The sequence below is a fragment of the Cervus elaphus genome, chromosome 20, assembly GCF_910594005.1.
Source record: "Cervus elaphus chromosome 20, mCerEla1.1, whole genome shotgun sequence".
In the NCBI taxonomy this organism is placed as follows: Eukaryota; Metazoa; Chordata; class Mammalia; order Artiodactyla; family Cervidae; genus Cervus; species Cervus elaphus.
The window spans coordinates 51,308,540-51,335,649 of NC_057834.1; the positions used below are offsets into that span (position 1 = coordinate 51,308,540).

At 40.8% G+C, this 27,110-nt stretch overlaps 1 protein-coding gene across 4 annotated transcripts in view; it reads right to left on the reverse strand.

Annotated features, from left to right (window-relative positions):
- Positions 1–807: 807 nt before the first annotated feature.
- Positions 808–27,110, reverse strand: part of SLC22A15 (solute carrier family 22 member 15) — a 102,934-nt gene continuing 76,631 nt past the window's right edge. The window contains exons 9-13 of one of the 4 annotated variants that reach the window (XR_006335798.1): positions 13,548–13,668; positions 11,970–12,042; positions 9,126–9,314; positions 7,302–8,584; positions 6,757–6,917 (exon numbers count right to left, since the gene is read on the reverse strand). Coding sequence is in view for 2 of the 4 variants with exons in the window: in XM_043877521.1 (XP_043733456.1) it covers positions 8,495–8,584; positions 9,126–9,314; positions 11,970–12,042; positions 13,548–13,668 (473 nt within the window). In the remaining 2 variants the exon portion in view is untranslated. Of the gene's footprint in view, positions 8,585–9,125; positions 9,315–11,965; positions 12,043–13,547; positions 13,669–27,110 lie in introns of all 4 variants that reach the window. The other 3 variants (XR_006335799.1, XM_043877521.1, XM_043877522.1) reach the window with 3 other exon arrangements.

Consider the following 27,110-nt stretch of genomic DNA (forward strand, 5'->3'; position numbering starts at 1 on the left):
AGATACAGCCTCTTTGGTTGCTTATGAGTTCAATGTAGTGCAGAGCTCATAGTAAAGAGTGGTGAGGAATCCATGTATTTCTTCAAAAATACCAGACTGTTTGGGATGGACATGTACAAATTGCTATTATCAAAATGGATAACCAACAAGGACTAAGTATATGGCACATGAAATCTGTTCGATGTTATGTGGCAGCCTGGATGGGAGTGGAGTTTGGGGGAGAAGGGATACATGTATATATATGGCTGAGTCCCTCTGCTATTCACCTGAAACTATCACAACATTGTTAATCCGCTATGTGTGCTAAGTCGCTTCAGCCATATCCAACTCTTTGTGACCCTACGGACCATAACCCACCAGGCTCCTCTGCCCATGGAATTCTCCAGGCAAGAATACTGAGAGGGTTGCCATGCCTTCCTCCAGATCTTCCCAACCCAGGGATCAAACTCACATCTCTTACATCTCCTGTGCTGGCAGGCAGGTTCTTTACCACTATTGCCACCTGGGCTATAATCGGCTATACTCCAATAAAAAAAAAAAGTACCCGAATGCCTAATAACACTGGGTCCAGTGCTACGGACGGACATTTAGTAGGAAAAAAGACAGACATGTACCCTGTTTTCATACAGCTCATGGCTTAATAGGGAAGACATCATCATTTATTAGATTACTCAATAAATACTATAATTATGGAAAAGTACAAGATGCTTAAGAATATACAACAAAGGTAGAGATAACAACTGTTTTTGATAAGAAAACTACTGGAAGTTAAGACAGCAACAAATAAAACTCAGAGACAAAGTCTTAGTAGGCTTAAATTCTTTTGTAAGCACTTTATTCTTTTAAACAATAACTGGGAGACTTCAGGTTTAGCCAACTGTGTCTATAAACTCATTAATAAATGTAGATTTGTGGCGGTTGCCCATGGTCTGAGTCCAGCTTATCTTGATGATGACTAGGTTTTCCCATAAAACTTACAAGTATACACTGATGATGCCAGCAGGTCCTGTCCACTTAGAAAACTTCAGTGACATGCACTTAAGACACCCGTAATAAGCTGACTGCTGGCCCCCAAAGATATTCACATGCTAATCAGAACCTGTGAATGTTACCTTTTACGGCAAAAGGGACTTTGCAGATAAGGATCTTGAAATGGAGAGATGAGTTGGAATCATCTGGGAGGGCCTGATGTAGCCACAGAGGTACTAATAAGAAGGGGGCAGATCAGAGCAAGTAGAAGGCCATGTTAGACAACAGGAGCAGAGGCTGGGGTGCTGTGGCCAGGCCTAAGGGATGCTGCACTGTCTAGAAGTTGCAGGAGACAAAGGAACGGATTTCCCCCTGAAGACTCAGGGGGAAAAACAGCCCTGCTGACATCTTCATTTTAACCCCTTAAAACTCACTCTGTCGTCTGACTCCCAAACATCTAATAGAACAAATCTGTGTTGTCTAAAGTTTGTGATATTTTGTTACAGCAGCAATCGGAAACTAATACAGCATCCAATTACTTATGTAAACTAAAAAGGATCTTGGGGGCTTCCCTGCTGGCTCAGTGGTCAAGAATCTGCTGGCCAGTGCAGGAGATACCAGTTCCATCCCTGATTTGGGAAGATTCCACATGCCATGGAGCCGACTAGCCCGTGGGCCACAACTACTGAGCCTGTCCTCTAGAGTTGGGGAGCCGTAACTACTGAGGCTATGTGCTGCCCCTACGAAGCCTGTGTGTCCGAGACCCTGCACTCCCCATCAAGAGAAGCCACTACAACGAGAGGCTCGGGCATTGCAGCTAGAATGTAGCACCTGCTCGCCACAACCAGAGAAAAGTCCATGCAGTGACAAAGACCCAGCACAGACAAATAAATAAATAAATAAATTTTTTTAAAGGAGTCTTGGGAATCTTTATGGAAAAGTTAGTTTGATTGACATCTCCTAACCACCAGTGTATTCTGCTGCTATTCTACCTGTAGAAGCAAAATACTCTTTGTCTTCTCTCTTGGTTATAGTACACATTCAGAGAAAACTACAGTGGAAAACATAATGATAATACACAGTATGGGAATAATTTTATTTGAAAGTGAATCGCTGCTTTACAGTCCCTCCGCTGTTACATTCACACACACATAACTGGATGCTGCCACACAACTAAATGGATGCATGCCACCTGCTATAGCAAATAGGAAAGCAAACATCCTATACATGGTGAAATGTACCTATAATAGTTAAAGTGGCTCTCGGAAGCAAATGAATCTATTGTATCATCACCAGCAAGCATATCGCAGCTTCTACAATTTAAAAACCATAATCTGGTGTGACATATATTTACCAACTCTCAAATGTTTCCCAGTGCTGAACAGTTTACCTCCGTAGATCCAGTCCTCAACCTGTGCTGGGCCTAGGAGGCTGACCTGTGCAGACTGTATCAATGGGCTTCCTTCTGCATACTGCCTTCTCTTCTGTGGTTTCTGGAAACTCTGCCCACATACTGGTAAATCATTCATTTATTATTAAATTCACCTCCAAGTTGAGTGTGCATCTTTACCTATCTTACACAATCATTTCACCCAGTTATATTTTGAAGCAAAGCAATTCCATCAGAATCTAGTCTATTCAAAATCAATTGTTCTGCAAGGTCCAGACTGAAGTTATTTTAATATTCATTTGGCTACATCTGCCCCTGATGTTTTTCAATAAATAACTAATCTCTTCTAAGATTTATATTACAGAGCTCTAGGGTCTCGGTTGAGAAGTGGTCTAAATGTTTTCAGAGATGCGAAGCTCTTTTCCAAGAGAAATTCAGATGTAGAGGGAAGGGGGATAACTCTTCATTTGGGTAGGGATAATGGTGAGACTTGTATTTCTGCAACAGAACAACAACAGTCTTGACTGTAAAGTATGGCCTAAAAAGCATTTGGATCTCTTTAACTGGCAAATTCTCCTGTCACTCACTAAAGAATTTAACCATGAAATAACTTTGGTCTAGAAAAGATTAGCTAACATTTGATTCAACATTGAACATCCATCCACCACTGTGCATGGAAGTCCCAGGTTTAATTCCATTTCCTGAATATAAAATGGTATCCATACATTTCCCTACTGAAGGTATTTAATTCCATTGTTTCATTACAACTATAATGGACATCTCTGTACATGTCTACTTGCAGACAAGCACACTAGGCAAGTACTAAGGTAAATATGAAAGGTATTATGTTTCACTTCTTGCAATTGCATGCTTTTATTTGCTTATGAATTGTGAAATCATTTTTGTGTGTCTTCACCAATATTCATTTTAAAGTAAAATATAATAGCATATAAAATACAATGCAATGCATCTAGTAATGCTATTATTGTATAAAAAATTATTGGTGATATATATGTACATATGGATATGGATATGTAGGTTTGTGTACTATGTGTGGCACGGTGTGAAACAGTTTTCTTCAAAATATCTGAAAACTCTTCTATGACACATTAATAGATATAGAAGTAGAATTTCTGTGTCACAGAACGTTTACATTTTTCAACCTCACTGGCTATTGACAATCTAGTTGATAAGTAAATTTATACTTCTATCAGAATGTAGAGAAACTCCTTCTTCTTTGTATCTTTAAAATGTTGTTTTAGAACTCTTTTCTTCCAATCTAATGGATTTTGAATAACTTAACATTGTTTCAATTTGCATTTCTCTGATCCTCTAGTGAGGCTGTAAATTACCTAAAAATATATTTTATAAGCTTCCTCCTTATTTTTCTTTCTGATCGTCACTAATTCTTTCTACATTCTGGATACTGATCTTTGTCTTTTACAGAAGTTGCCAATATTCTTTTCCTAATCTATTGCTTTGCTTTTAATTTTGTGGTGTGTCTAGTCATATAGAAAGAAGTTTTAAATTTAGATGTAGTGAAACATATCAACCCATCTTCTTAAAAATGATTTGTGATTTTTACTGTCTGAAAAATCCATCTGTCCCTCAAGGTCATAAGAACATTCTCCTATATCATTTTATAATTTTTTTTAAAGTTTTGCCTTTTTCCATTAAGTTCTTCAACACATTTGGAACTTTTTTTATGGTTGTAGAAAGGGTATAATTTTATTTTATTTTTTGATATGGAAACCCAATAGTTGCCACAACAATAATTGTTCAGTTTTTTCCCCACTGAGTTGTTATACCATCTTCAAAAAATGCCAAACCCGTTATATATCCTTTCCCTTGTTCTGAGATTTCTATTATGTTTTACTGATCTGCTTATCTATTGTTACACTCATACCATAGCTTCAAAAAGTTTTAATATCTGGGAAGTCAAGTCTCTTGCTTGTCTTATGTTTTTGGGATTGTTGAGTATTTTTGAATCTTTATTTTTCCTTAACCAGAGTTATTTTTCCAGGTTCTGTGTTAAAAAAAAAAAATAAAATCTTATTAAGGTTCTAATATGTGTTGCCCCTGACTGTCAACATCTCTGCTGAAACTGCCTCAGCAAAACCAAATGCCTCCATCTTTGTAGACCCCAGTAGGAAAAAATAATCCACCACAAGTACAGTCTCCAGCCCACTCCCACATTCCCAATTCCATCTGAATCTGAGTGACGGAAACTTCATTGCACCTAGAAGCCTAGCTGCAAAGGGTGTTTGGGAAATGTACATCTTAGCTTTAAAGCCTCTGCAGTACAAGAAGACAGAGAAGAACCATGGATTTTTATATTCTAGTAGGTCATGACATTGGTTTAGTGGATCACAAATGGCATTTTAAAAAACAAAATGGGACAGAATATAAACTATCTTAAGAACAAACATGTTTCATGAAAGTTTTATATACATATTTTAAAGTATTTTAAACATTTTCATCTAGTAGGTATTTGTAAGGCAAGAAGAAAGAGAAATAGAAACAGAGATTAGAAAGAGGTGGAAGAAGAAGGACGAGAAAGAATCCATTTCTTATTGTGGTCATTATCAATAAAGTCTGAAGGCCAAAGTTCTGGGAAAGTGACAAGATCTTATGTCCCAATTAACCTTATGTACTACAATACCCCTTATCCTGTGAAGGAAGTTCCCTTTTATTACTTGTCTGCTAGTAGCTTTTATTTTAAATAGGTGTTGAATTTTGTCAGGTAATCTTCATGTATCTGTTGAGATGGGCTTCCCTGGTGGCTCAGATGGTAAGGAATCTGCCTGCAATGTGGGAGACCTGGGTTCGATCCCTGGGATGGGAAAATTCCCTGGAGGAGGACATGGCAACCCACTCCAGTATTCGTGCCTGGAGAATCCCATGGACAGAGGAGCCTGGCGGGCTTCAGTCCATGGGGTCGCAAGGAGTCGGACACAACTGAGCAACTAAGCACATCCACTGAGATAACCATAAGGCCTTTCCCTCTAACATACTACACAGATAAATTTTCTAACCATGCCCTATCTTTGCCTTTTTCTCCTTCTAGATATATTTTTATAGTTATCTTCTGCATCCACCAACTCCCTAAACTTGCTATAGCCCCTGTCCCACAAACCACCCATAGTTTCTAACATATTCTATATTTGCTCAATTTGTCAAAGATGCTACTATATACACTCTGACATATTCTGTAAGAACATAAGAAAAAGCCTATGTTTTACAATTCTCTATCATATTCACAAGAAGCCAAAAAAGCTGCATTTTATGTACTGAAAAAAAAAAATCCTTTCTAGATATCCAATTTAAGAACTAATGATATAATAAAAAATTGTAATGGAGGAGTCACTTCTATTAGAAAGCCGCATTTTAATTCTGGTTTAGTAGAGAGAATTATTGCAATGTTTTTGTTAAGAATATAAATCTATGAGAAGTATCTTTATCAATTTGACCTCTACAAAAATACTTGTCCAGATCACATTTACTTGGGCAGTGTCCCAGGAAAATTTATTTGCTTCTTACTTATTGTATTTGTGTTTATTTCTTTATTTTTAGATACTAAAGAATGTCTGTTATCACTTGAAATCAGCCAAATGACAAATACTGCATTTTCAATGGGCAGTGGTTTTTAATTCACTGATCAAAAAACTATAGCACAGTTTCTTTCAAGACATCTGTGTGGTGCTTAAGTTCTGGACAAGCTGTTGATAAGACCTTAGATCCTGGAAGCCCTGGGATTTCTCATGTGTCTTACATTTTTCTTGTTGCTTTTTTGGAGAAAAGAAATTTACTTTTGAATACAATAAAGACATTTAAAAGAAAACCTTTTACAAATCATCTGAGCAAACAACATATGTTACCTATAAATTAAGTTTTCCAATAATTTAATCAACACAAATGTACTCATGTGCACAATCTCCACAATCACTATTTTTCCACAGTTAACAGCAAAAGGAAACAAAATTTGTTTTTACAAAAGGCAAATTATTAAACTTTGCCAAAAGATCATCAAGAAAGAAACACTAAAGAAATTTAGCGACACATCTGACATGAGCAGCTGGTAGTCCAGCCTTAGCAACATGTATTCAAACTGTATTTCCTTCCCTCCCTTCTTCTATCCTAGAGTTGGAAGAAGAGAATACCCAGGGACAGAACTAATGGAGTCCTTATTTATCTAGTCAGAGGCAGAGGGAACCCCAGTGCCAACAAAAAAGATGGATTACCAGTTAGTCTTCAAAGAGAACAAAGCCACAGCACCGGCTGTCTCTGGGTATTGAGTCTATGAGTAATACATCTTTTAACCTCTAATTTCCACATTTTTTGATAATGGGGTTATTACTCTTATAATGCAAAGAGGCTGACAACCAGCCAAGAATCACCTATATGTTAGCTTGTTGTTTTACGTTTAACTTCACAACAAAGAGCTTCTAAGTGTCCTTGTAAGTTCTTCCTTTCTTCTTCTCTTGATGGTGGGCAGGGTCTCCATCTCCCAGAGAAAGATGCCAAGATTCCACAGCTTGGGGGTTTGGGTCAGGTTCGCCTGTGATGGACAAAAACGATACTACAGGAGTTCTACAACTTCCTTGACGGCTAGAAACAGCAATACATATTGTGTTCTGGGCACAGCGGAGAGAAATAAACAGCAGTAGAGATGCTTCTTATTTATAAAGAACCCCATACATAAGGGCATGAAGGATATAAAACACTTTAACAAATACATAGGTTCAGGCTAGTATAGTACAAACCAAGAGGTAAATGGAAGAAGACAGGAGAGGGTTGGAGCCAATTCGAGGTGAGTCCTCCAAGATTTCCAGAAACAGACACAGTGATGACTTCTATTTCTAATGAAATTTCTTTTTCTCCAAGAGATTAGCAGAAATGGAAATTCTGAAAACACAGAAACGGTCCCAGTTGGGAAACTGACCTAAAGCAACGCTGTCTAAGCTTGTTGACTCCAAGATAACACTTCTTTTTGAGATAACACTCGAGTTTCACAGGAAACACTTCCAGCACATGATTTAAGGAAACAGAGTACGACAGATTTTATTTGAAAGCTGGTAGTACTTAAAGAAAACCAACATTTCCTAGGAAATTCCTGTGCCTTCCATTCTAGCTAAACTCAGTAGGCTGGGGCTGACCTAGGACTAAAGGAGCTCAAGCCCTTAAAGGCTGCCCAAGTCCCTCCTTGCACAACACTAAAGACAAAACAAACATAACATTGTGAAAGATCATTTTCTTTTCTTCCTTATTAAAAACGACATCTTTTTTCTCCCCTTTAAGCATCCAAGGGCTCAAAAGAAGGGCTCGACATGTCACTTTTTAACTGCCCTTCCCCTTTATAAAAATGTCATCATTTACTGGGCATGTCTGGAAGTTTTGCTGGTACTAGAATCTGAGATGGAAATTTGAGTATCAGAGGGAGCTGCTGGGGGGTTGGAGGGGGTGCAGCCACACCTCGGACTCTGAACGTTACTTTGGTGCAGCTGGATTTTTCTAGTGGGTCATCTGTCAGACTAACACAAGGAGCTGGAACCAATCACTGGACCAGGGACCAAGTTGAGGGCCCAGATTTCATCTCCTGGGCTGAAGCTGGAGGGCCTCAGGTCATACAAATGATTTCTCAATGCTTTTCTTCTGGCACAAAAATGAATGCAATGCTAACATCAACTTGCCTCCAAAGATTCCTAGTGAGGAGCAACCGCTAGAGGGGCAGATGCCAACTCTGGTACACAGATTCCATCTTAACGGTGAGAAGAAATTTTACATATTTGCCTTTAGGTCACAATGAAGTTGAAAGGCAACATAATCAAACTTCTAGAAACAACTGAGCTTACCACTCTGGCATGCAGAATTGAGCAATCTGGCCAAAGGTCATGATTCTGCACTATACCTCAATTGTAGGCAAATAATAGCTTTTTACTCAAGGCAGTGATGTCCGGTTCATGGAAATCTCTTCTCCAACTTCCTTGGTGCCTATAAAACATCAGGCCACACAGAGTACCTTCTGTTTGTTCAAGCCTTTCTTTCCACAGCTCTCTGCAATTTCCCAGGAGCACCTGCCCTAGACAGAGGCACAGAAAATGATCCTCTGCTTCTGAGGAGGAACCTGGGGGTTCCTCACTTGATCATCTGAGTCTCTTCATCCGCATCATAAAACTCTTCCTCTTCGTCACTCTCGCTCCCTAAAGGGCTCTCCTTGTCCACAGACTAAAGCAGGAGAGAAGAAAAGGGCAGGGAAATGGTGTCATGACATTTCTAAAATAAATTACTGTCTAGCATTCAACTGACAAAGGTACTCTGATGACACTTATTCCCCTAAGAATTAGTCCCTAAAGTGTTCTAAGAAAGCTAATGAATCATCTTTATTTCCCCGAAAATCAGCTGCAATTAGATTCCACCTTTGTTTTCCAGCATTTTTGCTCAGTTCCATTACTCTAACCAGGTGGCTTTCCAGGTGGCTCAGTGGTAAAGAATTCGCCTGCCAATGTAGGAGATGCAGCTTGGATCCCTGGGTTGGGAAAATCCCCTGGAGAAGGAAATGGCAACCAACTCCAGTATTCTTGCCTGAGAAATCCCAGTATTCTTGCCTGAGAAACAGAGGAGCCTGGCGGGCTACAGCCCGTGGAGCTGCAAAGTCTGTGTGACTGAGCACACACACATTACTCTAACCAGACATTCTTTCTTTTTATTCCCCCCAAAACTGTCATCATGTAGTAAACCAGAATGATTAAGAACAATTGTGTCATACCTGAGGGGGATCCAAGGTCTGCAAAGATAATGCTTCCTCCCCTAGCCTCCGATATGAGTATACCTGAAGGTCAGAAAATGTCTCCAGCAATGGGCTGTTAAGGGTTTCTGGCAATAATAAACTCAGGAGGCCTGAGGTCAGCCCTGTGGCTCCAAAGACAATGAAGGGTAAAGACCACTGCACATACTTCTATGGGGGCAGGGAGTGGAATGAAAACAAACAAAAACTGTTAGTTTCCTAGCAGATGACATCAGCAGTCTCATGACTGAGGACCTGCCCCGTTTACTGTCCAGGCCCTGCTTTCCCACTAGAATATACCACGCAGCCCTCCTCTTCCCACAGAGAATTGCCGGGGGAAACTAGAGCCAGTCCTCAGGCACAGAGACGCAACCGGGCAGACAAAAAGGACTTCTGGTGTCCAGCAGAAGCAGCAGAGGGTCTTATGCTCAGGGTGGGGGCTGTGGGGTGGGGGCAACGCAGACACATGGCCAGGGCGCATGCTGAGCCAGACACTCAGCTTCCACTTCAGGCGAGTGGCCTGTGACACGGGGGGATCTCCACGTGCAGGCAACACTGCAAATGAACTTTTAAAGTTCCCAACCCTGGAACTGGCCAAACAGTCTCATACACGAGTGCTGATTCCCTAAGCACCAGAACTGAGAGGCTCAGGGGTCAAAGGTGTAAACACCCTTAAATATTCAGGACTGATTTCCTTTAGGATGGACTGGTTGGATCTCCCTGCTGTTCAATGGACAAGAGTTTGAGTAAACTCCGGGAGTTGGGGACGGACAGGGAAGCCCGGCATGCTCCAGTCCATGGGGTCGCAAAGAGTCAGACACGACTGAGAGTCTGAACTGAACTGAACACCCTGAAAAGGAAGAGAAAAGCCTAGAGAAACCTACGCAGATGGTTTCGATATGCTAGCAGGCTGATCCAAAAGACATTCTCAGGAAAATTTATATACAAACATATCATTTCAAAGATAACATCATGCTCCTTGCAGGACTTGGCGCCAGGAACTGATTATCATCCTGAACTGATTATCATTCCTGAATTCCTGCATGGGAACCACCTAGTTTTGTCATCTCTGGTTTGGGCTTCCAAATTCTGTGGCTAGTTAGAATGTCTGCTCTGGTCATCTTTTCCTGATTTTTCAAAGGTGATGACATAATGCGGGAGGAGAGGGAGGCATGGGGAGGAGAAGAGGGGGACTCCAGCCCTCTGCATGCTAACATGAGTGACTGAACCAAGGGGAACACTCGCCTCTTCTCAACTTAGCGGGACTCAGGGGAAACACCATGTTGGGTTTTATAACATTCTAGGACAGCCATCCAAAATTGGGCGTCTTTAATGATAAACACCTAATGTTGGACACATTTTGCAGAATGGAACTAGTAAGACCCGTAAGAAGGGTCTTGTGATCTAAAATTGAGTGTGAAACATGGAGAGATGTTTCAGGGAAGACTTAATTCTTACTTCATGTTGGATCTGTTTCTTTGACTTGCTTTTCATTGCTTTTGTCATTGTAATCATACATAATGGCCTGCCTCAGAGAACCTTGGGCTTCTCAGGTGGCGCTAGCCTTAAGGAACCTGCCTTCCAATGCAGGAGATGTAAGAGACACAGGTTCAATCCCTGAGTCGGGGAGATCCCCTGGAGAAGGAAATGGCTACTCACTCCAGTGTTCTAGCCTGGAGAAATCTAAGGACAGAGAAGCCTGGCGGGCTACGGTCCACAGGGTTGCAAAGAGTCAGACAGGACTGAAGCGACTTAGCATGCATGCAGCACACAAAGAACCTTGCCCGAGGGTGAAAATGCCTTCACTCAACTCACAGAAAGATAATCTGACCCTGCCCACCTGTGAACTGCTGCAAGAAAGAAGAGATTAGCATATCCCATCTCCAGGCTGGCCATTCTGGGAGATATTTGCAAGATTAATGGCCTTTTTATTTTATTTCTTCGTCTCCCCCGACTCTGTGTTCCATGAAAGAACCTAGCATTCAGACCCTGACAAGATGGTTCTATTGAGACATTAGTGGTTAATTGGCCTGTCACTCAGCAAGCAGAGAGAGCTTGGACTCAGTAACAGAGATACTCAGAAAAAGGAAGTGTATCCTGCTTCCTCAAGAAAAGAAAAGGCCACAATGGCGCTTCAGAAATATCCTATTCTAGGGCATCGTGAATGAACCGTAGGGTGAGTGATGGCATCTAGGGTGAATCGTAGCCTGAGTGATGAGTGGCTGTCTGTAGAACAGGCTCACAGCCTCACGTCAAACCTAGTCACGTTTCCGCAAGTCTTGGCTGGGAAAGTCCTAGAGGAGACCAACAGAGACGTGCCCGGGGGGCTCCATGGGATCTTACGCAGAACATGCACATTTGAAGATGGGATGGAATTTACACTATTCATATCTCCCTTTCACACATTTCTCTTGTAACCTGCTTTTCCAAGTGGTATGCTGTGTTCTCCTCATTATTTAATACAGGGTACCAATGCCTAGCACATAAGGTTATGGTGAAGACTGCATGAGATGATGTATGTAGGAGGCTTAGCCCAGAGCCCAGCACACAACAGAAACTTAGGAAATGCTCGCTAATCTGCTAACTTACAAATAGGGACAGGAAGGTTCAGGCTGGCATTAGCTGACTGCAATGAACACAGTCAATCCCTGGGAAGGGTCCATCTGCACTGACAGACCCTTAATCTAAAAGGCACAGGGTTCACATCTGCATCAGGCTAATCTTCAACGGCAGCTGTCTGTCTACACAAGTGTCTTTCTACACAAGAGCACAAACATTGACAAAGCAGAGAATCAAGAAAAACAAAACTAGGGGGTACAAACCAACCAGTGAGGGGATGAAGGGAGCAATGATCCCACCAACTCGGGAGAACATGGAGCAAGTTCCAAGCCCAACATTCCTGGAAGGTATAAGAAAAAAAGAAAAATCAGTTCTAGGGGGACAATTTTAAGGCTCTAAGAGATAGTGGGCTCAGAATAACAAATGCCAAACTGGAAGTACAGGATACTATAAGCAATACTGCCCATTAGAACTTTCTATGATGCTGAAAATGTCCTGTAAGTTCCCTGTCCAACATGGAAGCCCCCAGACACATGCAGCTACTGGATGCCCAATGTGAGTAAGAATGAGGAACCGAACTTTTAATTAATTTAAACGTACATAGCCACATGCAAGATTGGACAGTGCAGCTATAGAGGCTGGTGAAAAAGTAAGCATGTGAATATTTATTGTTAAATGTTCTCATGTTTTAGGTCTCCTATTAGTTCAAATAGTCAAAGAAAAGCCAGGGCTTTATGGTCTGAAAAGTCTGTCCATTCTTTTAAACTCAACTAATTAGCTACAGAAGGATCAGGTATATAAATAGGAATTGGCTGAACATATATTCTCAGGAAACCAAGAACACCTTGGTTACCTTTTTGGGAGTGTGTGTATCAAGGAGAGGGGAGGAAATGAAAATGATAATGATTATAAGTAGCGTAATCATACAGCACCCTGTTATCCCAGCTGAATTGTTAATAAGTCCACTTTCACTCTAAAAAGTATCCCAGTTTGGAACCAAATGGCCATCCTAGTTTTATAGGCAATAGCCAGAGAAAGCAGTTTCTGGGAATAACCAGCGAATGACAAGCCAATTGCGGACGATCTGATCTCTTACTGGGAAAAAGATAGACAGAACCATTGGGCTTCTTGCAGGGATGAATGAAACAGAAGGATCCATTTGGAATGATCCTCAAAAAAGACTGGGAAAATGCTAAATGGGGAACCAAGACCCAGCACACAGAGCCAGTTCTGCAAAGACTAAGCTGCATCTCTTCCCTTCAAATTAGGTTTGGTTTCTTGTTTCTAAACTTATTTTATGAGGGGAAACTTGGAAAGAAATATGCTGAGGCTTTTCTCGGTTTGTTTTTGAATATGTTATTTTTGATATAAGCACGCCCTTCTCATTAAAAATTACTTTTAACACGTAAGTATAATGTTCACTTATAACTATAAAGGATTATCTTTTTTGAAACATGTATATTTTGTGCCGAAATACAGACTCTATGCTAACAGGGACCTTGTTCTCTGGTCCACTGCGTGCCTGATACAGGAGGGAGGGGTGTCTGAGTAACTCAGACTGAAATAAAAGCAACATACGAGCACCATTTGGGCGATGGGATACCCTTAGTGCAGAGTCATTCTCTCACAAGATGGACAGGGGATTCAGCCAAAGATAAAGCAACATTTTCCTCAGCTAATAGGGCAAGACTGAGGCTCCACAGGCCCTGGGTTCATGATTGCTTACTGTGTTGCTGCTGGCCCACACTGGCTGTGCTCTAGAAGTGAGGACCACGCCTCTGTCAATGCAAAAATCTACAACAAAATGCAGGAAATGGGAAGGAGGAGGCTGAGTGCAAGGCATACCTGATGACTGTGGGGTATAGCTCCGAGGTGTAGATATACACAATGTTGAAGGCAGCGCTGATGGTCAGCTTTCCCAGCAGGGACAAGGAATGGCTGTTCACCACGGCAAACACACCTGTGTCTGAGGAAGACAAGGGCCATACCTGTGAGGTCCTCAGTGGAGGACCCTGAATCTCTCTGAACGACACACTTAATTCTGAAGGAGTAAGAGACATTCCTGGTGATCTCAAGCAGCAAAGAGGTCGTATAACTGGACACACATGCAAAAGGTTCAGTCATCACAAACAGCACACACAAAATTTCTCAGCATTTTGGCCAGCCCCAGGAAATCTTTCACAGTGGCTATCATGATGGGTGATTAAACCTGTACAACCTAAATGTCCATTGACAGATGAATAGATAAAGAAGATATATATGTGTGTGTGTGTATTTACATATACAATGGAATATTACTTTGTTGTAAAAAAAATGCCTTTGCAGCAATATGGGTGGGCCTAGAGACAATCATACTAAGTCAGACAAAGACAAATACCATATGATGTCACTTATATGTGGAATCTAAAATATGACACAAATGAACATACCTACGAAAGAAAAACAGACTCACATATATACAGAACAGACGTGTGGTTTCCAAGCATGGGGTTGGGGGGAGGGAAAAATTGGGAGTTTGGGATTGCGTATGTGCTCAGTCTCTCAGCTGTGTTAGGGATTAGCAGATGCAGACAATTATATAGAGGATGGATAAACAACAAGGTCCTACTCTATAGCACAGGGACCTATATTCAATATTCTGTGATAAACCATAATGGAAAAGAATATGAAAAAGAATATATATGTATAACTGAGTCACTTTGCTATACAGCAGAAATTAACACATTGTAAATCAACTATATGTTAATTAAATAAAAAAAAAACTGCACTCACTCCTGAACGACAGAGCTCCCTGAAAATGTCTGTACTGGAGTCGAGTAAGCTTCACAGAAGTCGTAAGTTCCACCTATGTACAGGTATTACCTGCCTCTCCTTTCTTCCCAACCTTATTCAGCAATCAGTGATGTAAAAGGCTGATCAGCATGACAAGCCCTGATACATGAGAGGAGTAAGTTCCCCCAAACTCCTATCTTCAGTTTGTATTCCTTGGTGTTCCACTGCAAAGGTAAGGAATAATCCCACTAAACTATTACCAGAAGATATACATTAACGTTCCTTAAAGAACAAGATTCTAAATATGGAACTACTTTTCATCCTTCCTCCTCCCCAACTTCTTACTTGGATTACTAATCAATAATGATATTTGAGTTTCCTAATGTAACTTTTTTTTTTTAAACACAGAATGCAAAAATACACTTTATGCCAGTTCATTTCCCTATCAAAAATGCTATCAATTGTTCAGTGGTTCTTTCTTTTTATTAATACTATCTTCTCTGGGATCTTACAATGTAATTATTCCTCAAAAATATTTAACCTCTTTCCTTCAGCAACCCACTAGCCTCCACCTTCAAAATAACACTTTTCTCCTTCTACAAAAATACCAAAAATTCTCATTGGCTCCACTGCACTTTTGCTCACTTCACAATCAAACATCTCCAATGAATGACTGACCTTCCCTTTCCTTAAATGCATCTGCCTGTGACCCACTACAGTGTGCCTTCTAATACCATCCTCTCCTGAAACTCCTATTCTTGAAGGTCAGCAGCAATGTCCTGATCACCAAAGTAATTGCTTCTCATTCTCCTTGACATTTCTGCGTAATAGAACATGCCTGTCCCTTCCTTGGGACTGCATACGTGGCTCATCAAAACAGCTCTTCCCTTAAATAACTCAAACGCAATATCCTCTCCTGCCCTTGACTTTCATGGTCCCTATTTCCCAACCCACACAACTGGCGTGTTTCAGACACTCTTGTAGTTGCTTACTTTTCCATTTTGCCTGCCCCAAATATATTTTGACTTCTCTGAGGCTAAGGCTTCGTTTGTATCTGTTACTCTCATGGCACCTCCCATAGTCTGATGCACAGAGGTGCTCACTAAATATTTAATAAATGGATAAGTGTAAAGACTATGACAGGGATTAATTTAAGTGAAGAGCATCTGTGTTCATGCTCTCTCAATATCTGAAGAGGGAGGCACATAATATACCCCATTCCAAAATACAAGTTTCACATTCCCAGTTTGACTATGAAATAAATCTTCATCTACTTTAAAGATGGCGTTCTAAAGATGATGTTCTGAATGCAGTGGCCCAGACACTGCCAAACTCGACCATCTGGGGCCTGCTTCTCTTCTGCCAGGCTATTTGGAAGACTATGTCAGCGATTTTAAGTACTGAATATATTATTTCAAGCCATGAGGTGCTTGCTTCTGGAAAAAGAATCATGTTCAAGGTACAGGACTGGACTGTGATATCTAAAAAATTCAAGTAAACCAATAATGAGGGCAAATTAAATTCATCGGTAATTTTTCAGGAAACCGGGCGAGTCAGGAAGTGGTCTTGAGTGGCACTGAAGCAAACAGAAATGTGCACATTTGCTTGATTGCAAATGATCTTTGGGACTGTTTTCAACCCACACAGGATGGCATCTTTCAGAACAGTGCTGGAGACACCCTACAACATCTTTAAAACAGGTTAGGGAATTGTCATCCTGAAAATTAAATTCAAATAATATGTCTGTTGCAGAAGGCGACATCTAAATACCCACAAGATCCCAAGCTGGACGACGTCTCCCTGGCAAGGTTCAGGACACTTTCAGCCATGGTCCATCTGGGGAGCCCGGCTCCAGCCACATACCCACAGAGTGCTCCCATCAGCCTGACACCTCATCTGCTGCTTGAAACTTCCCCGCTATGTTCCTGCCAATGGAGTCTGCAGTGGCCACTTGAGTGTGGGGAAGCTCACTTTCCCCAAGGTAGCCCATGTCAATTTGAGACAGCTCTGATTACTACAAAATGATTTCGTAGACTTTTCCCTGTGGAGCTGCTGGGCTATTGGTCATCATAAGTCAATGATGAGGTAGGCTTTGCAGCCACTGGGCTGGTTCCCCGGATTTCTGACCTTGGCTCTTTATCCGAAAATGAAATCATACATTATTGGCTATTTATGAATGTGACTGTTGAGAAAAAAGGGTGTTTTAAAAGGAAAAATTAAGCTCAATTATCTTTGTGAGGGGAAAAACCAGAATTTTCAAAACATTTATATCCTTCAAAGTAATGAACTTAAAAGGCTTTAAGTTGATTCCAATGATGCAGCTACTAAGGATGTCATTTTCAGAACTAGTTATCTGAAGTTTTCTCAGAGTCTGTTGGGGTCACCAGAATACATATCTGGCATATTATAGTCACATTGCACTGACCCAAACAGTAAGAGTTCAACTTTATCATCCACTTCATTCACTGGGTGATTACAGTAAATTTCTACTATTTGTGAATATGCTAAAAATCTATTTTGTGAATATATTAAAAATCTATCAGAGAGCGCCAATGCTTCTGAGATTCATCCACGACCCTGCATGTATCAGAAGGCTGTAGTTTCCTCCTTTGTTGTTGGTGAGTAATTCATTGTATGGATATAACACAATTGGTTTACCCATTCCTCAGCTGGGGCGCATTTGGGAACTATTACAGACTATGAACATTTTAATCAAAGTCCTTTCGTGGATCTATGCTTCTGCTTCTACTGAGTATATAGGAAGTCCTATACATACACTCTTATGCCAATACCATACTTAGTATTTTTTTTTCCTTTTTCTTGTTTTTAGGCCACACTCTGTGGTTTGTGGGATCTTAGTTCCCCAACCAGGGGTTGAACCCTGGCTACTGAAGAGAAAGCGCTAAATCTTAACCACTGGACCACCAGGGAATCCCCCATGTTGTCTTGATTAATACAAATTTGTAATAAGTTTCAAAATCAGGTAGGATAAAATCCTCCAACTTAATTTTTCTTGATAAAAAATTATTTTGGATATAATTTGCATTTCCATAGCAATTTTAGTATTAACTTGTCAATATGTACCAACAAAAAGAAGCCTGATAAAAATTTTACTCGGATTCTGCTAAAGATAGATTGATGTAGGGAGAACTTGACATCTTACACAGTATTTCCTGATCCTTGAGTACAGTAAACTCTTCATTTATTTTATTATTACCATTACCAGCAATTCATTTATTTAGTCTTCTTTAATTTCTCTCAATGTTTTATATTTTATAGTTTTATATAGGTCTTATACAAATTTTAAAAATTTTATTTCTAAATATTTAATATTTTTATTTTTTCAAAATGGCATTGTTTTTGTTTCAATTTTTTTTTTTTATTGCTGCTGCTAAGTTGCTTCAGTCGTGTCCGACTCTGCGACCCCATAGATGGCAGCCTACCAGGCTCCACCGTCCCTGGGATTCTCCAGGCAAGAACACTGGAGTGGGTTGCCATTTCCTTCTCCAATGCATGAAAGTGAAAAGTGAAAGTGAAGTCACTCAGTCGTGTCCGACTCTTAGCAACCTCATGGACTGCAGCCTACCAGGCTCCTCCGTCCATGGGATTTTCCAGGCAAGAGTACTGGAGTGGGGTGCCAGTGCCTTCTCCGTGTTTACTGCTAATATACAGAAATAAAACTGCACCAAAGACTGCTAAATTCATTTATTTATTCTAATAAGATTTTTTTTCTAGGATTTTCTATGAAGACAATCATGTAGTCTTATGAATAAAGACAATTTTACTTCTTTCTTTTCAATTTGAATCCCCCTAATTTCTTTTTAATTGCCTCACTGTATTCACTAGCAATTTCCGTAATTTCAGTAAAATGCTCCAGAGAAGTGGCAATCCTTGCCTGTTCCCTGACCTTAGGGAACAATAATTTAGCCTTTTACCATTAAGTGTGATGTTAGCTATAGGTTTTCTTTTATCAGGCTAAGGAAGCTTCTAGTTTCTGTGTTTTTTCCCTTGCATTTGCACCATACTATTGTCTTTTTATTCATGTTTTAAAATCTTTAATTGGAGGATAATTGCTTTACAATGCTGTGTTGGTTTCTGTCTTACATCAACATAAATCAGCCATAGTATACATATGTCCCTTCCCTCCTGAGCCTCTCTCCCACGCCCCCATCCCACCCCATCCCACCCTTCTAGGTTGATTGCCACAGAGCACCATGTTGAGCTCCCTGCCTCATATGGCAAATTTCCACTCCAGTACTCCTGCCTGGAGAATCCCCAAGGACAGTGGAGCCTGGCAGGCTACAATCCATGGGGTGGCAAAGAGTCGGACACGACTGAGCACCTAAGCAAAGCACGGCACCTTTTTACATGCGGTAATGTCTACATGTCAATGCTACCCTCTCAGTATGTGCCACCCTCTCTTTCCCCTGCTATGTCCACAAGTCTGTTCTCTATGTTTGTGTCTCTATTGCTGCCCTCAAATAGGTTCATCAGTACCATTTTTTCTAGATTCCACATATAAGCATTAATATATGATTTTTTTTCTCTTTTTGACTTACTTTATTCTGTATGACAGGATCTAGTTACATCCACCTCGCTAGAGCTGACTCAAATTTGTCCCATCTTATGGCTGAGTAATATTACATTGTATATACGTACCACAACTTCTTTATCCATTCATTTGTTGATGGACATCTAGGTTGCTTTCATGTCCTGGCTATTGTAAATAGTGCTGCAGTGAACACTGGGCCTGGAGGAAGCACAAGCTGGAATCAAGATTGCCAGGAGAAATATCAATAACCTCAGATATGCAGATGACACCACCCTTATGGCAGAAAGTGAGGAAGAACTAAAGAGCCTCTTGATGAAAGTGAAAGAGGGGAGTGAAAAAGTTGGCTTAAAGCTCAACATTCAGAAAACTAAGATCATGGCATCCGGTCCCATCACTTCATGGCAGATAGATGGGGAAACAGTGGAAACAGTGGCTGACTTTATTTTTCTGGGCTCCAAAATCACTGCAGATGGTGATTGCAGCCATGAAATTAAAAGACGCTTACTGCTTGGAAGGAAAGTTATGACCAACCTAGACAGCATATTAAAAAGCAGAGACATTACTTTGCCAACAAAGGTCCATCTAGTCAAGGCTATGGTTTTTCCAGTGGTCATGTATGGATGTGAGAGTTGGTGAACTGTGGTGTTGGAGAAGACTCTTGAGAGTCCCTTGGACTGCAAGGAGATCCAACCAGTCCATCCTAAAGGAGATCAGTCCTGGGTGTTCATTGGAAGGACTGATGTTGAAGTTGAAACTCCAAAACTTTGGTCACCTGATGCGAAGAGCTGACTCATTGGAAAAGACCCTGATGCTGGGAAAGATTGAGGGCAGGAGGAGAAGGGGATGATGGAGGATGAGATTGTTGGATGGCATCACCGGCTTGATGGACATGGGTTTGGGTGGACTCTGGGAGTTGGTGATGGACAGGGAGGCCTGGTGTGCTGTGGTTCATGGGGTCGCAAAGAGTTAGACATGACTGAGCGACTGGACTGAACTGAACTGAACAGTGGGGTACATGTGTCTTTTAGAATTGTGGTTTTTTCAGGGTGTATGTCCAGCAGTGGGATTGCTGGGTCATACAGTAGTTTTATTCCTAGTTTTTTAAAGAAATCTCCATACTGTTCTCCATTGTGGGTTTATCAATTAACATTCCCACCAACTATTCAAGAGGGTTTCATTTGTCCACATCCTCTCCAGTATTCATTGTTTATAGATTTTTTTGATGATGGCCATTTTGACCAGTGTGAGGTGATACCTCATTGTAGTTCTGATTTGCATTTCTCTAATAATAAATGATGTTGAGCATTTTTTTAATGTATTTATGAGCCATCTGTATGACTTTGGAGAAATGTCTGTTTAGGTCTTCTGCCCATTTTTTGATTGGGTTGTTTGTTTTTCTGATATTAAGCTGCATGAGCTGCTTGTACATTTTGGAGATTAATCCTTTGTCAGTTGCTTCATTTGCAATTATCTTTTCCCATTCTGAGAGCTGTCTTTTCATCTTGTTTATGGTTTGCTTTGTTGTACAAAGGCTTTTATGTTTAAGTAGGTCCCATTTGTTTGTTTTTGTTTTTATTTCCATATTGTAAAGAATGGGTGTTGAAGTCTGACAAGTGCTTTTCCTACTTGCATTGAAAGGATCATATGGTTTGTTTTTCCTTTTGGTCTTTTAATATGGTGAATAACACTGATGAGCTTTTGAATGTTAAGCCAACATTGCATTTGTGGGATAAGTCCTACTTGATCATAATGCATAACCCTTTTTATTTATTGCTGAATTGAATTTGCCAATATTTAGGTAATGATTCTTGTATCTACATTAATGAGAGATATTGATCTGTAGTTTTCTTACGTCTTTGGTTTTAGTATTAGGGTAATTGCTGGCCTCACACACTGGGCTGGAAGAGTATTCTTTTTTTTATTTTCTGAAAGAATGTGTAGAATTATATTATCTCTTCCTTATGTGTTTCATAATTTACCAGTGTTTATGTGTTTCATAATTCCAGCCATCTGGGCCTGGAATTCTCTTTGTGGAAATGTTTTAAACTACCAATTAGATATCTTTACTGGATAAAGTAGCTATTCAGCTTATCTTTGTTTCTGTATAATTTGGTAGTTTGCATCTTTCAAGGAATTTATCCATTTTGCCTAAGTTGAACTTATTGGCATAAAATGTTTATAATATCTCCTTATAAAAGCCTACAATTTCTATAGTGATGTTCCTCTTTCATTCCTGATATTGGTAATTTGTGTCCTCTTTCTTTTTCCTTTATTAGTTTCAGTTCAGTTCAGTCACTCAGTCATGTCCGACTCTTTGCGACCCCATGAACCACAGCACGCCAGGCCTCCCTGTCCATCACCAACTCCCGGAGTCCAGCCAAACCCATGTCCATCAAGTTGGTGATGCCATCCAACCATCTCATCCTCCGTCGTCCCCTTCTCCTCCTTCCTTCAATCTTTCCCAGCATCAGGGTCTTTTCCAATGAGTCAGCTCTTCGCATCAGGTGACCAAATTATTGGAGTTTCAACATCAACATCAGTCCTTCCAATGAACACCCAGGACTGATCTCCTTTAGGATGGACTGGTTGGATCTCCTTGCAGTCCAAGGGACTCTCAAGAGTCTTCTCCATCACCACAGTTCAAAAGCATCAATTCTTCGGCACTCAGCTTTCTTTATAGTCCAACTCTCACATCCATACATGACCACTGGAAAAACCGTAGCCTTGACTAGACGGACCTTTGTTGGCAAAGTAATGTCTCTGCTTTTTAATATGCTGTCTAGGTTGGTCATAACTTTCCTTCCAAGCAGTAAGCGTCTTTTAATTTCATGGCTGCAATCACCATCTGCAGTGATTTTGGAGCCCAGAAAAATAAAGTCAGCCACTGTTTCCACTGTTTCCCCATCTATCTGCCATGAAGTGATGGGACCAGATGCCATGATCTTAGTTTTCTGAATGTTGAGCTTTAAGCCAACATTTTCATTCTCCTCTTTCACTTTCATCAAGAGGCTCTTTAGTTCCTCTTTACTTTCTGCCAATAAGTTCAACTTAGGCAAAATGGATAAATTCCTTGAAAGATGCAAACTACCAAATTATACAGAAACAAAGATAAGCTGAATAGCTACTTTATCCAGTAAAGATATCTAATTGGTAGTTTAAAGGGTGGTGTCATCTGCATATCTGAGGTTATTGATATTTCTCCTGGCAATCTTGATTCCAGCTTGTGCTTCCTCCAGCCCAGTGTTTCTCATGATGTACTCTGCATATAAGTTAAATAAGCAGGGTGACAATATACAGCCTTGACGTACTCCTTTTCCTATTTGGAACCAGTCTGTTGTTCCATGTTCAGTTCTAACTGTTTCTTCCTGACCTGCACACAGGTTTCTCAAGAGGCAGGTCAGGTGGTCTGGTATTCCCATCTCTTTCAGAATTTTCCACAGTTTATTGTGATCCATGCAGTCAAAGGCTTTGGCACAGTCAATAAAGCAGAAATAGATGTTTAGCTAAAGGTTTATTGATTTTATTTATCTCAAAAAAACAGCTTTTGGTTTCATTGGTTTTTCTCTATTATTCTCCTGTTTATATTTCATTGATTTTTACTTTTATATTTATTATTTCTTTCCTTTTGCTTTCTTTGTGTTTAATTTTTCAGTCTTTTTTTGTTTTTTTTAACTTGCCTGCTATTTTCTTAAGGGAGCTGCTTAGATAACTGATTTGAAAACTTCCTTTTAAAAAATTTATTATTTTTGGCTGTGCTGGGTCTTCACTGCTCATGTGCGCTTTCCCTACTTGCAGTGAGCCGGGGTAACTCTTGGCTGGAGCCTGGGCCGTAGGCACGCCAAGCTTTAGCTAGTTGTGGCACACGGGCTTAGTACCCCCGCGGTATGTGGGATCCTCTTAAACCGGTGACTGATCCCATGACTTCTGCATTGGCAGGCAGAATCTTAACCACTGCACCATGAGGGAAGTCCGCTCTGATACATTTTTTAACTACACTAATTTCCCTCCAAACACTGCTTTACTGCACCCCACAAACTCGATACACTGTACTTTGTTTATTTTAAAACATTTTCTAATTTCCTTTGCGATTTCTTCCTTGACCCATTTTTTTTGAAGAATAGTTTTTAAAATCCAGGGATTTGAGGATTTCCTGATATCTTTCTACTGCTGACTTCTAGTTTAATTCCCCTTTGGTCAAAGAACTCATTTTTGTAAGAGTTCAATCCTTTTAAATTTACTGAAACTTGTTTCATGGCCCAGAACGTAGTCTCTCTCGGTACTTGTTCTGGGCGCACTTCAGACAGAACGCATGTTCTGCCGTTTTAGGGATGTGTGTTTGACAAATGTCAATTAGCTCATGTTGGCTGTTTAAGTCTCCATATCCTAATTCTTTTCTGTCTACTTTTTCTATCAGTCACTGAGTCATTACAAATATCCCATTGTAATGTTGGATTTGTCTATTTCTCCTCCCAGTTCTGTCCATTTTGCTTCCTGAACTTTGATTCTGTTATCAGATGCACACACAATCAGGACTGTAACATCTTTCTGATGAACTGACCACTTTTTCCACTAAGCATTTATAGTTCTCATCAAATCTGGAAAGTAGTCGACCATAATTTTTGCAAGTATCTCTTCTTCTTTTTTTCTAACTTTCTCCTTCTTAGGTTCCAATTGCTTACATGTTGGGTTTGGTGTTGTCCTGTAACTTTTATTTCATTGTGGAGTGTGTTTTGCTATGACTTCCTCACTGATTTTTTTAAAAATTTAATTAGTTTATTTTTGGCTGCACTGGGTCATCATTGCGATACTTGGGCTCTCTCTAGTTGTGGTGACAGGCTTCTCATCGTGGTGGCTTCTCTGGCTGCAGAGCACGGGCTCTAGGTGTGTGGGCTTCAGCAGTTGCAGCTCATGGGCTCAGTGGCTGTGGTATATGGGCTTAGTTGTTCTGCAGCATGCGGGAACTTCCCAGACCAGGGGTTGAACCTATTTCCCCTGCACTGGCAGACTCCTGACTGCTGGACCACCAGGGAAGTCCCCTCGTCATTCATCTTTTTTCTGTTTTTCATCTCAGTCACTGCTTTTATTTTTATATAATGTATGTTTCATCTCTAGATGTAACGTGCGCCTCTTTTTCTGTCTTCTATTTCTCTGCCTATTATGATCATGCTTTCTTCTGTCTTTGTAAACACATGGCATACACTTATAATGGCTGTTTAAAGGTTCCTGCCTCCTCATTCTATTATCTGTGCCATTTTTGATTCTGTTTCTATTGACATTTCCCCTGGTTGTGGGAGATACTTTCCTGCTTATTTGCACACCTGGTAAACACGGACTAATGCCATAGGTTATGAATGTTACACTGTTAAGTGCTAGATTGTATCATGTTCCTTTACATACTGATGCTCTTCTTCTTAGAATGCAGTTAAGTGACTTGGAATCACCTTATACTCTGAGTGTTTTAAGTACTTTTAGATCAGGCTCTACTACAGCAGAATAGCCTATAATGTTGGCCTGCTTTGACCCAGGAAGTCTCTACCCAATGCTCCACATCTGGCTAAAGAGAACACAAACCAGGCACGGCCCTATGTTCCAAGATTTGTTCTACTTGTCCGTTCTGTTCCAGCCTCAGGTGCTTCCTCGAATGCATCCCAGACCAGAAAGCAGCCAAGGGCTCAGAGATCTTCTGCAGATCTCTGGGGTTCTCCCTAAATAGATCTTACTCCTCTCCAGGATTTTGCCCAGAGAATTCCAGCCATATTGGCCTTCCAAGCTTTACTACCCATCTTCTCAATTTGGCTCCTGCTTGGCAGGCAGATTCTTTACTGTCTGAGCCACCAGGGAAACCCTTAATCAAGGATGGAGACCCAGTAAAATGTATGACGACCAATCTGTGGAAGAAATTAGTAACTACTTGCTAACACTGCCCCCAGAGGAGAACATCTACTTAGAGGCCAACCAGGGTGCAAATAGGTACTGAACAGACACTTCTGTCTAATGATGATCAACCACAGGCTAAGGAATGCCAAGCAATCTATTTTCTAGCTTACTGGCTGTCTCTTCTACAGGCATACCTATGTCCGTGCCTCAGACACTGAGCACCACGATCATACGCAGATGCTAAAAAAGAGCTGGGAGGTAGAGGGCCACCTAAGTTGGCAGAAAGGAAAGAGTGAATGTATGCCTGATAAGGAAAAGTGAGGGCAAATGAGCATAAAAGCAGTAAGACAGTGAGCGGTCACCAAGCTCACGCACAAGATGTTAACACAAGATTTTGAACAGCCAGGTCTCTTTCTTCATATACGTTTACTGGAACTTTCATAACAGGTAGCCTAAACCTCGGCCCTTTGAAAAAAACTGAGCTTTGTAAGAAAGCCATCAGAATATTTTAAAGAGTAAATATGAAAGGTTCAAAGAAAGTTTAAAGAACAAATATTTTTAGCTCAAAGTAGAGAAGACTCAGGAATAGCTTAGATGACTCCCTGCAAAGACAGAAAGGATTATGCAAAAAAGGGGTGACCATATGTTCACTATCTCTAGTGATGAATAAAATGAAAGGAAATGGGCTCAGTTGTAGTGGAAGAGGCTCATTCTAACACTGTAATGGCTATTAAAAATAGAGACAATTTGCTAAGGAACATTATGGAATGTCTTTCTCTGGAAATCTTCAAAAATAGACAGCATCCACTTTTCTAAGTATGTCAGAGGAATCCTATTCCCGGGGCACATCTGTGGGTGTGTGAGACTCTGCTATGTTTGTTACTCAGCGTCCACCAAGGGCACGATCCATGAGGGGCTCAGCTGCTCTCTTAGGACAGACAGGCAGTGAGCAGACAGTGACGACCAGTCTAACCCGGAGACCACAAACCTGCATTCCCTTTGGCTCTGTGTAGAAAGGGCTGTGTGTAGAGTCCCACCGTGTGGGCTACCTGGAATTCAGATATGTGGGAGCGAGGAAAGACATGAAGTGGCCAGGCTTGCCAAAGGTGTGACAGTTTATAGATACATTTAGAGTAACAAGGAAAAGTTTCTCTCTATAAGAGATGATTACAGGTAGAAAACACCTGAATTTCCGGGTTGTCTATGAGAAACAGAATCTGTTGAACTGAAAACTGCAATGATTTGAAGCCCATCAGTGTCTCATTCCAGACAAACAGAACTGGGCACTTAGTTCTCCAAGCTCAAGGCAGGGCAACGGTAGAGAAGTTTCTCCTTTTGCTAGCAGTAGCACAGGTGACAACTTTCTTAGAGGTGAGAAGTAGGCAAACTTACTGAATTCCATGAAAATCACTATAAGGCTGTTCTAAACACTGAGTAAAATCCTAGCTAGAACCAACAGTGCTCTGGTTTTAAGGCACAGAACCTCAGGCAACAGCCAACAGCACAGCAGGTGTACCGGAGGCTACAGAACTAGGACTTCAGTGACCCTTGAAGACAAGCCATCACCAAAGCAGCACTTAATACATGATATGCTCTGACAGGAAATGAATACTTCAGCTGCATTTCTTTGTGTTAGGGTGAGCCTGGATGGGAGGGGAGTTTGGGGAGAATGGATACATGTATATGTATGTATGGCTGAGTCCCTTTGCCGTCCACCTGAAACTATCACAACTTTGTCAGTTAGTTATACTCCAATATAAAATAAAAAGATTTTAAAAAAGAAAATAAAATTACTTTCAAGCAATAATCACACACAAAAAAGTTTAGGTTAGAGAGTTCCCTGGCAGTCCAGTGGTTAGGACTCAGAGCTTTCACTGTTGGTGCTTGTATACCAAGTGGCTCGTGTCCGACTCTTTGCAACCCTATGGACTGGAGCCCTCCAGGCTCTTCTGTCCATAGGATTCTCCAGGAAATACTGGAGTGGGATGCCATGCCCTTCCTCAGGGGATCTTCCTGACCCTGGGATCAAACTCGTGTCTCCTGTGACTCCTGCACTGCAGCAGATTCTTACCGCTGAACCACGGGGAAAGCCCAACCTGCTGGGCCTGAGTTCATTCCCAGGTTGGGGAACTAAGACCCTATAAGCTGCCCAGCTTAGCACCCCCTTAAAAACATTTATGTTAAACCACTTACTTCACAGTGATTCT